Here is an 11,312-nt window from a genome sequence, read left to right as displayed (position 1 = left end):
TCTCTTTCTCCAATTCACCTCTCTCTCTCTCTCCAACTCACCTCTCTCTCTCCAACTCACCCCTTTCTTCTCCGGCAAGGTGGCCGGTCGGAAAATTTTCCGGCCGGCCACCTTCAAACCCAAAAAAAAATATAAAAAATTCTCTCTCCTCTCTCTCTCTCTAAAATTTTAAAAAAAAAAAAAAAAATCTCTCAACTCTCTCTCTCTCTCTAAAACTCCGGCGAAGGGGGTTTCCCTTCGCCGGACGATCTGTTCGTGAACAGATCTGCTGTTCACGAACAGAGAGCTGTTCACGAACAGATCTGTTCGTGAACAGATCCTCCGGCGAAGGGAAACCCCCTTCGCCGGAGTTTTAGAGAGAGAGAGAGTTGAGAGATTTAAAAAAAAAAAAAAATTTAGAGAGAGAGAGAGAGGAGAGAGAATTTTTTTTTTTTTTTTTTTGGGTTTGAAGGTGGCCGGCCGGAAAATTTTCCGGCCGGCCACCTTGCCGGAGAAGAAAGGGGTGAGTTGGAAAGAGAGAGGTGAATTGGAGAAAAAGAGAGGGGTGAGGTGTAGGGAGAGATGAGGTGGAGAGAGAGAGGGGTAAGGTGGAAATAAATTTTTTTTAATGTTTTAAATTTATTATAAAAAAGGGTGGTAATGACATTTGCTTGAAAATAGGGGGCCATATTTGAATTTACGAAAAAAAAGGGGCCATAAAGGAAGCTGGTCACAAAGTAGGGGGCCATATAGGAATTAACTCATAATGAATCTTAATCCATATTAACCTTATAGACCCATATAGAGTTTCATAAAACTGTATAAAGTTTTATACTGAAATATAACATTGAAATAAAATAATATGATTTAAATACAAAATATAGGCTAAAGAAGAAATTTCGATTTTGCAAATTCAAATGGATAAGCCACGAAGAACAACTAAGGATTCGACGAAGGGAAGAAGTATCAATTCTTAAAGAGAAATACTCACGAAAGTTACTTTCGGGTGGAAAATTATACTACATTTTGATACAATTTTTTCAGAAGGGCATATTTAGTATTTTACGATATCTTGATAAATTTTGGAGTTTTCAAGTACTAGGTATAGTAATTTGGACACATTTGTTTTGAATGTCTTCCGGTGTGCAAATTTTAAACCATACAACTCCAAGCAACCTTAAAACTCCATCTTAGAAGTCAAGAACCTATCAGGATCGCAAACAACCTTTGGTTGGAGCGGTAAGAAGTTTAGTCTTCTACCTTAAAAATCAAGGGTTCGAGGCACATTGATAATTCAAAAAAAAATAAAGACCTCTCGTGATACTAAATAGACTTTAACCCTATAAATTCATCAGGAAATTGGGTCGGAGGCCCAATTTCATGTTTTTTTTTTGTCAAAAAGACAAGTTATCTTTTTGTCCTTTTAGGCTCCATATATAGTTTGGAAATAGGCTTCAAGGACAATTCTAAAAGCACCCCCATTTCAAATGTCGAAATTACCCTTGGAATCTTAGCTTGCGAAGCTTTGCAAACTGGTTTGCAGTGCTTTGCAATCTGGTTTACAGAGCTTTGCAAACTGGTTTGCATTGGTTTGCAATCTGATTTACAGAGCTTTGCAAACTGGTTTGCAGAGCTTTGCAATCCCGTTTGCATTGCTTTGCAATCTGGTTTGCCTTGCAATGACTTTGCACACACTTTACAATCTGGTTTGCAGAGCTTTGCAAACTAGTTTGCACTACTTTGCAATTTGATTTGTCTTGCAAACTGGTTTGCAATAAGGTCAGTTTCGTCTTTTCTCTATATTAGATTATTTACAAAAATGCCATAGGGAGCTGAAGCCTATAAAAAGTTGATAAATCATTTTTAACCAAAACTCAAATTTTTAAGGGAGTTTTGGCCAAATTTCCCTAAATTCATTCTTCTTTCAAAGTGGAGCTTCCCTGTAATTTCCCAGAGCTCCAGGAGCCCAAACACTGCAATGAAATCTTTGGGCTGGGTTGTAGTTGGAGCCCAAGTAAGGCAGTTACGTGGGCAGCATCTAATTAAGAGAGCCCACCCTCACTAGCTAATATCTATAGGCCCGTTCAGCTAAGGTGTCATTAGTGGCTAGTGCCATTGGCTTTGTTCAAATCCGAGAGAAGATGGAATCTTTGGCTATTTGAATTGGGATTATGTAGGTATTAATAAAAGTTGTTGGACTTCAGGCCATTGTGTTTGTTGGGCTATAGGCCCGGTGTTGTTATTGTTTGAGTGGGTAGTTATCGAGCTTATCACATCTATGATGTATCAAATGCCAAATATCACGACGTACGTAGATCATAGTCGTCTTCTAAAAAAAAAAAAAAAAAAGGCTTTGACGTCCTTCCAGCTGTTTCACCCCCTATTTTGACCACTTTGAAACTAGTATATACTTAATTATCAACCCTTATCCTCTGCTAGAAAAATTAGGCTGAAATCCAATGACTTATGACTGCTGGATTTCACCCAAGACAACAAGAGCAAAAAAAATAGGATGAAATACAGATGTCCACATCGGATTCTGGCCAAAATTTTCAAATAGAGACATCTAGAACTAATGTGGTGATCAGTGTTGATCTGAACCTGACTCGTCTGAATATATCCAAAATGAAACAACCAGATATCAGGGGTGGCCCTGGGGCAAAGCGAACAAAGCGTCGCTTCGGGCTACCGACTTTTAGGGGCCACCAAAGACATTAATTTCTGTAAGAAATATACAAGAAGCCTAACTCTGTAAGAAAATTATAAGGGCCCCATTTAACAAACGTTAAGTAAAAAGGGCCACCAAATTTGATGATTTTTAAATGAATGGTGGTCCCAACAGTTTGTTGACATGAAAAAAAATGTTTTTTGAAATTTGAATATCTAAATCATGAAATCCCAAAATTCCTTTTCTTTGTTCAAGCTAAAGTGTCAAACCGGACCCGAGAACACCCTCTTCTTCTCCACTACAGGATGAGAGATCCATTGTCATCTACTCATCTCACCTAGTCACCTTCCCTTCTTAGATTCTTCAATGTCATCGAGTTATTGCGTTATTTAGGATAAAACAAATCCTATTTTCTACTATTTATTTACTTTTTCTCTCTCCTTATTATATATGAATATATGATCTTTAGATGTTGTAGAGTTTATTAAATTCATCTAAATCTAAATTTCTATTTATTTACTCCCTCTCTTTCCTGTTATATATAATAACAAAATTGACAATATCTAGATGGTGTAGGGTTTATTAAGTTAACGAAAAACTATTGATGAAAGCCTAATCTTTTTAATCCTAATTATTAAAAGCTTTAGAAGAATTGGTGGAGACAAGTGATGATTCAAAAATAGTTCATAATGCCAAAAATATATCAGAACAAGACTTTGAAAAATTTGAATTACTTTTGAGCATGGTTATTTGGCATAATATATTGTTTGCGGTAAACTCTGTCAGCAAAACACTTCAAACTGAAGATATGAATATTGATGTTGCATTAGAGAAATTGAACGGACTCATTCGTTATCTTGAAGATTATAGAGAAGTGAGGTTTGAAGAAGGCATGATTGAAGCTAAAGAGATTGCCATTAAGACGGGAGTTGAAGCAACATTTCAGAAAAACGTATTATTAGAAGAAACAAACAGTTTGACGAGAATGTGTGTGAAGATCCATCAATGTCGTCTGCAGAAGCATTTAGAGTTAATTATTTCATATACATATTAGATTATGCTCTTTGTTCATTTAAGAGCAGATTCGAGCAATTTCAGAAGTACAAAGAAATATTTAGTTTTCTGTTTGAGTTAAAAAAGTTAAACTCCCAAGATGATGGTGATTTGAGAGATTCATGTGTTTGCCTTAAAACCTTTTTCAAGCATAATGAGGCATATGACATAGACGGACTGGACTTATTTTCTGAACTGAAAGTGTTGAAGCGTCTTTTACCAAATGAGATCAAAAGACCAATTGAAGTGCTAGATTTTTTGAAAGATAAGAAAGGTTATTACCCGAACACATGAGTTTCTTATAAAAATATGTTGACTATACCAGTTACCGTTGCCTCTGCAGGAAGAAGTTTTTCTAAGTTAAGTTGATTAAGTCTTATATTCGATCTACTATGTCGCAAGAAAGGTTAAACGGGTTAACTATACTATCTATTGAGAAGGATACGTCTGACAGTTTTGATTATTCGACGATTATTAGTGACTTTGCATCGAAAAATTTCATAAGAAAAAAATTTCAGAAGTTGTAATCATAAAAAAAACTAATTTTTTTATAAATATGATGAAAATATTTTGCAGTACTTACGGTTTTCATGTAATACATTTTACAATTCGATAGAAAGGGCCACATTTTCAGACCTCGCTTCGGGCCACCGAAAAGTCAGGGCCGGCCCTGCCAGATATACTCAAATCTCATATGGACCCACTCCTAGTCTACTAATCCAATGCCCACCACTGAATAGCAACACCAACATGTGTGCATTTTTTAAGTCAGAAGCTTAAAGGAACTCAACATTATTCTTCCAATCTACCACAAACTGAAGAGACAAGGCTAACTTATTAGTATTTTGTCACTTTTGGCTAACTTTGGCAGTTGGGTTCCTGCCAATAAACAACTACTGGTAGACTTCTTCACATAATAGTATCTCCTCCAAGCCCTAAATTGACTGATCATTGATAATAATCAAACACAATTTTGTCCTCCAACATAGGTGGACCAACTTTCTCATCTATCAGTATATATATATATATATATATATATATATATATATATGAATCATGATCTGAAAAAACAGAGAAAATTGTCCTTTTCACCTGTGAAATTGCTGTAATGGCAATCCCTTGCTTATTCACATCTAAATAGTCCAATGAAGGTCCCACTTAATCCATTTTCTTTTGAATTGTTAACGTGCCTCGAACCCTTACTTCTGATGTAGAAGACTAAACCTCTTACCACTCTAAGCAAAGGTTGTTGGCACTTAATCCATTTATACTTGTCCTCAGCCTTGTGTTTCTATTTTTTCAATCTAAAATGGTCTTTTTTGACACTCTCGGGGGGATTAGATACTCGAATTAGACAAAAACAAATATTTTGATCAATACATTTGTTTCTGACCAATTGGACAAGAACAACACATGTCCTATCATAGCAGCTGCATATTATACATTTTTTTTTCTCTGACATAGGCTTTGCTCTAGACCACCCTAGGTATACCCACTCGACCAACCTAAGCGCCAAACTCGTATGAAAAAACTAGCTATCATGCAAGATAAAGTAGTATCTTATGCAACCCATGTCTAAATGATCTTCATAAACAATACGAGGCTAGGTGAGAAAAACATGATCCCTCTTGCTCACATCATTGATCCTCTGGTCTCTCATGCTGCATTGTGAAAAGCAACCAGCAAACAAACTAGAGCAGTTCTACTCTGTTTATTATTCAAGTTACAGAAATACTAACTCATCTCAAAGGAAAAAAAAAAGTAATTTGCAAGAAATGCGAAATAAATTTAAATACCCAATGCCCATACATAGGCAAAAGAGAAGAAAACAGATGAATGCTTAATAGATTTATACACATAAAAGTGTTTATTTACACCAGATTTTAAACAAAAGATGGTGAATAAAACTAAACAGGACCATTCTTGATAGAATATTTTTTTTTACAGTAGTAGCAAGACGAAGGAAGATAGCTTCCAATGTACAAAAGAACTACCATCGCCATTATATATTTATAGGTAGAGAGAGAGACGAGAGAGCGTGAAGTTAGTCTTTAGTCTTTCCACCTCTCTATATGATCCTCCATACTTCAGAGCAGGATGGAACAATGGAGGGTCAATAGAAGCACAAATCAAATAAATAATTAAATGGTATCTCCTTAAAGAGTCACTCTAAATCAAAAGAAGGGCAATAATAAACTATAGTACCTATTTTTAAACAAAAGTTGATCTTCAAATGCTCTACTGTCTACTGCTTAAAAACTGTGAGTTCGTCTCTGTCTTTTGGGTTCTTTTATCTGCTAGAATAGATGAAACTAATGATAAAAGATGAGTGTAGATCGATCAGCACAGCTCTAAACATCAGCTGCTTTGAAGAGAAGAGAGCCACTGTTCTACCACCTTCTTGCTTTCTACAACAGAAAAATTTATAGAGTATTCAGAGAAAGGAATTAATAGGCCGTGGTATCAGAACACTATTGATCATAAAGTTGTATACGAAAAACAACTAATTCAGTTGGCATTGGTTTTTCATGTTTTTCCGTCGTAGTTTATACATCAAGATGAAAAATCAAAGAAAATGCAACTATGCAAGAACTGAGAATTCTATGTGCAAAAACCAAGAAGAAGAGAATGGTGCTCAGTCCAAATTACTGAACATGAGATCAATGTAAGAAGGAGATGAAAAAGGATCGACAAATTGACACACTTAGGGCTTCAATTTGCGCCAAAAAGAATAAAAATGTAACGAACTTCTATGTAGAGTACTAAATACCATTCGAAGAAACAAAAACTTGGGTAACAAAAACAGTCCGAGGAACTACCCATTTAAGATAAATAATAGATTTCAGCCATTGCCCGCTGATAAATACGATCATGCCAATAGATTGAGATGAAAATGAGAAAACAAAATTGATGAGAAAAGAAAGGACAGCAAGAAATGGAAGTGAATTCTGCAACTAGAATGATTTTCGGTTGTAGATAGAATTGCCAACTTGTCTTGATTTCAATTACTTCAGTAACCTTAATGGAACTTCAATAATATCAGGTAAACTTTGATAGAGTTGTCTACAAGAGGACTATAACTAGCAAAACTCATAAAACTCTAAGACGGAAAGTTCACGAATCTTGTACTAGCACTAGGGGAAACCATGGAGAACTAAGACTGATCAAGGAAGAAGATAACAACATAATCTCATGAGTGGAGAACGCAGAGTGACTGATGGAAATTAAGGAGACCATGATCGCTCTAAAAGGAGCTTCATACATCCAACTGTACGTGCATTCTATAGACATGGTTAACCTGTATTTCTGTTTAACGATGTGAAGCTATAAACTCAAATAACCCGTTTTGCTTATACAAATGAATAGCTCTAAGGATAGAGGAATTGAATATGAACCAAATGCTTTCCAAAAAGATGGGAACCATGAATTATCCTTACATAGTTTCTTTTGGTTCGAGCAATCGTGAAAGGATTAAGAAACTTCAGTTTCCCATTCTTTAACTGTTCAGTAAAGGGTTGTAAAGATTATGTAAAACCTACTTCCCTAAGTTTGTATTAGATCTAAAACAATCCATACTGAAGTTTCTCATAACTAAATCATCAACAATCAGCATAATTGAAACAAACCAATTGTTTTCCAACGAAATCATTTGATACCCAGGTAACCAGCAGTAACCTAACTTCAGATTATGAAACTCAATCATGGAAGTATTCAACATCATTCTCAATAGTACTAACGAAAAATACAAACAACATATACTGTTCATTAGGAATCAAATAAGTTCAAATAAGAATGGGTCTTACCAGATGAATATCCATATTCTTTGAGCTCCTCAATAGCTTCCAAGAACTGGTTAGAATTCTCCACAACCTCGTTTCGACCACGACCATAACAAGGAACCAACACAGCAAAACTACTCTCTCCTTCATCATCACTCTGAAAATCAGGGGCATGAGGTTCCAACCAACCAATAGACCAATCAGAACCATCTGATTCAGAACCAGATAAACATCCACCATCTGATGGAACCAAAACCACATCATATTCCCTATCAATTCTCCTTTCTTCTCTACTTTGCCATTTTTTCTTACTCCTTTTAGATGTTGAAGCCATTCTTTTAACCCCATTAACTGAAGAAAACTTCACACTATCTGATTCTCTCATACCCAAACCTAAATCTGATGAAGAATTGTTTAAAGAAGAAGACCCACTTGAAACAGTAGGCTCACGATTCTTCCCACTCCAAAACAACCATGAAAGACGAGTAAATGCAATTGCCATTTTTAAATTTTTCACCCAAATTTGATTATGATCAAAAGAACAGATTAGCAAAAATGGGTATACAAATTATGAACTAACTAGAGAATTTGATTGAATTGAAACACCCAATTGACTTGAGAGTAAATAAGATAGAATCAAATACCCAAATTCGTTTACTGATTAAGATAATGAACCGAAAATATCTCAGATTCTCAACTAAGAAAATCGAAACCCAGTAAGTATATTAAGAAAAAAAACGAATTTTCTTCTCTTCTTAACCTTATCCAGCTCAAATTAGTACTACTCCCTAAAAGGAGCAAATACGAAAACGGAACCCTAAAACACAACACTACACGAAACTCATGAAGTTAACTTTTAGAGAGAGAAAACTTTATCAGAAGCGTAATATAGTTTCTTGTTTCCTTTAAACACAACCCAAACCCAAATCCCTCAAACCAATCAATTATAAAGAACTAAAAGATTACCCAAAAGATTAAAACTGAAATCCCAATTATTGAATCCATTTATCTTGTTGAATCTTTGAGTAATATCAAAGAAATCGACCCAAATCAAATTGAAAACTAATTTGTGTTCATCAGAATCCAAACAAGAAGGAGAACAAAATTTAGTGTTGAGAAAATCCCGGAGAAGAATTTGGAAGTAGAAAGAGAAGTAATTGAAAACTCTAAAATTTCTCTATAGTTGAGTGTTCCTCAATCGTCAGCTTCTTCTTCATTATTTATTATAAGCATTTAAAGTGAAGCCACTATTAACTTGGATTTAAAGGAACCAGCATGTAATGGTTGAAATGATGGTATTTTAAATCTCTAATCTATTATATAAAACAGAAGGAAAAACGATGACGGGGACAAACATCTTTTTTAATAAGGGATATTATCTAGAAGCCCTTCTCAAAATTGAAAATATAGTCCTTCGTAGAGATAAAGTTACCTATTTGAAAAATAATAACCGTATCCTTCTTAGAAATAAAATAACTAATTTAGGAAAAAAAGAAACAAAATAAATTTCAATCATAATCTATATAATAAAATAGAAGGGAAAACGATGACTGGGACAAACATCTTTTTTTAATAAGGGATATTGTCTAGAAGTCCTTCTCAAAATTTAAAATATAGTCATTCGTAGAAATAAAATTACCTATTTAAAAAATAATAATCGTTTCCTTCTTAGAAATAAAAATCTTTTTTTAATAAAAGATATTGTCTAGAAGCCCTTCTCAAAATTTAAAACATAGTCTTTCGTAGAAATAAAATTACCTATTTAAAAAATAATAATTCTTTCTTTCTCAGAAATAAAAATTCTAATTTAAGAAAAAAAGAAACAAAATAAATTTCAATGGTTAAAAAGAAATTAAAATATCTCTCTCAATAATATAATAACTAATTTAATATAAAAGAAACAAAAAAATAATAACTAATAAAAAATTTTCTCTCTTAATAAAATATAACAATAAATTTCGTAACATTTGATTGATACAAGTGTCCGTGCCCTAGGACACGGGATATACCCTAGTATAAATTTGGACGGTCAGATTTTCTTGAATGGTCTAAGTTTCAATGATTAGAGTCATGATATTGACTAATTTGACTTATTATAATTGAGCTATTTGAAGCCTGTCATTGTAGAATATAGGGTTAGTTCCAATCTGGACCCCAATTTATATCTAACTCCCAAATTTGGTTATATATTTGTCCAGCGTTTCGATTTGGTCCCCTTTTACACCTGTATCTCAAGAGTCTTGTCTATCCTTCCCTCGTTCTTACTTGGCTGAAGAGTCGCCAAAAAGGTCGTTGGTAGACAACCGACGGCCATTGTCAGTTGCACTCATATTTTTTTCTAGAATTCTTATTTTTCTCTTTCATCAAAACCACCACCACTACCACGACTACCACCACAATTTCTCTCTATTTACCTCTCACTCTCATCAGGAAGTAACCCACACTAGAGTTTCTTCTCGATGCGAGAGAGAGAATTGGTGGTGATGGTGTTGATGAAAACAAGAAGTATAATAAGTTTCTTAAGAAATTAAGTTCACTAGCAATAGCCACTAGCAGTTTGTCGACAACTTCTTCTAAGACTCCTCCGATGAGGTTGAGCGAAGGATAGAAAAGGAAAGCCTTTGAATTTGGGGCGAAAAAGAAAATAAAATTAACTTCAAACTTCGATAGATAGATAGATAAAATATAGTCTTTGTGCCAAATTAAAACATTGAACAAATATGGAGACAACAATTTACAACTAGTCATAAATTAGGAGCCAAATTGGAATAACTCGTCTCAACATACTTCAATTCTGTCCACCACCCTCTTAAGCCCATGAGGTCTTGGGATCGACTCTCGGTGGAAGCAGTTTATCACCAAGATTTATCCCATGTAATTTAGGCACTAAAATAAAATAGATGTTGTCGAACTTTAGGCTCTTTGTCGTCGGGCTTTAGGCCTCTTTAATTATTGGTTTAACTTAGGCGATTATCGTGCTTAACATCTTAATGATGTATCAATTCCTTGTAACGACTAACGCCGATCGTCTCAAAAAAAAACATACTTCAAATCTTACCAGTTGGTTTTAGTGAGCTCAACTCAATCATTATATTTTGTTTGGAAGACAATTGTTTAACTATGTTTTAGGATTATTACATCATATATTATGATATTATATGGGAAACAACATTTGATTGTCTAAGTGGTCGATAATGTTGACATAAACTCCAGAACCTTGGAGGTCTAGGTTCGATTTCCAGATGAAGTTGATTTTATAGTTTGTTGAACTTGAATCATCGTAGTTAATTTCTAGAAAAATATATATTTGTATCACATTACATCAACAATTTTACTTGCACTTGTGTAGAAGTTTATAGAGATGAATAAAAATAAAAAGTGAGAAGGGAATGTGGACATCAATTTTCCGATGCTAATATAGAATATGAAAATTTTTTGGTGCAAATGAGAGTTAATAAGGGAAATGAAAGACAACACTTGGTTGACATATACTCCAAAGGTCCCTGGAGGTCTCGAATTCGATCATTGGACTTTAGGCCATAATTTAGTTGGGCTTTAGACATGTTCTTGTTTGGTCTGGCAGTTACCGTGTTTTCACATCTTTGACGTATCAACGCTATTGTAATGACTATCGTACTTCGAAGTCAAATTCTACAAAAAAAAAAAAGGAGATGAAGGAAATGAAAGAAAAATAGTTAACTACTTTGATTTGGAAAGGTACTACATGTTAAGTTTGTGGTCATCCAACTCAAAACCAATTGACAATGAGTGGAGAGTATCTAGACCTTATATTACTGGTTGCTAGATACTCATTCTCCGATGTGGGACTATTC

At 34.4% G+C, this 11,312-nt stretch overlaps 1 protein-coding gene across 2 annotated transcripts; it reads right to left on the bottom strand.

The window, feature by feature from the left end:
• Positions 1-5,521: 5,521 nt before the first annotated feature.
• Positions 5,522-8,787, bottom strand: LOC147533106 (uncharacterized). Of its 2 annotated transcripts, none has more exons than XM_086648639.1 (2): positions 7,504-8,787; positions 5,522-6,108 (listed from the first exon to the last, which is right to left on the bottom strand). In XM_086648639.1, exons 1-2 carry the CDS (start codon positions 7,979-7,981, stop codon positions 6,059-6,061), a joined length of 528 nt encoding a protein of 175 aa, XP_086504765.1. In that variant the 5' UTR covers positions 7,982-8,787; the 3' UTR covers positions 5,522-6,058. The 2 variants fall into 2 exon arrangements, with proteins under 2 accessions (XP_086504765.1, XP_086504764.1); XM_086648638.1 differs by lacking the exon at positions 5,522-6,108 and adding an exon at positions 6,546-7,375 and having other exon boundaries at positions 7,504-8,706.
• Between the last annotated feature and the right edge of the window lie 2,525 nt (positions 8,788-11,312).

The sequence above is a fragment of the Eschscholzia californica genome, unplaced genomic scaffold (genome assembly GCF_041429995.1).
Source record: "Eschscholzia californica isolate CP2 unplaced genomic scaffold, dmEscCali1.0.p SCAF_6, whole genome shotgun sequence".
Taxonomy (NCBI): Eukaryota; Viridiplantae; Streptophyta; class Magnoliopsida; order Ranunculales; family Papaveraceae; genus Eschscholzia; species Eschscholzia californica.
The sequence above is the reverse complement of the archived record's forward strand: the minus strand, read 5'-3'. Positions and strand labels throughout refer to the sequence as shown.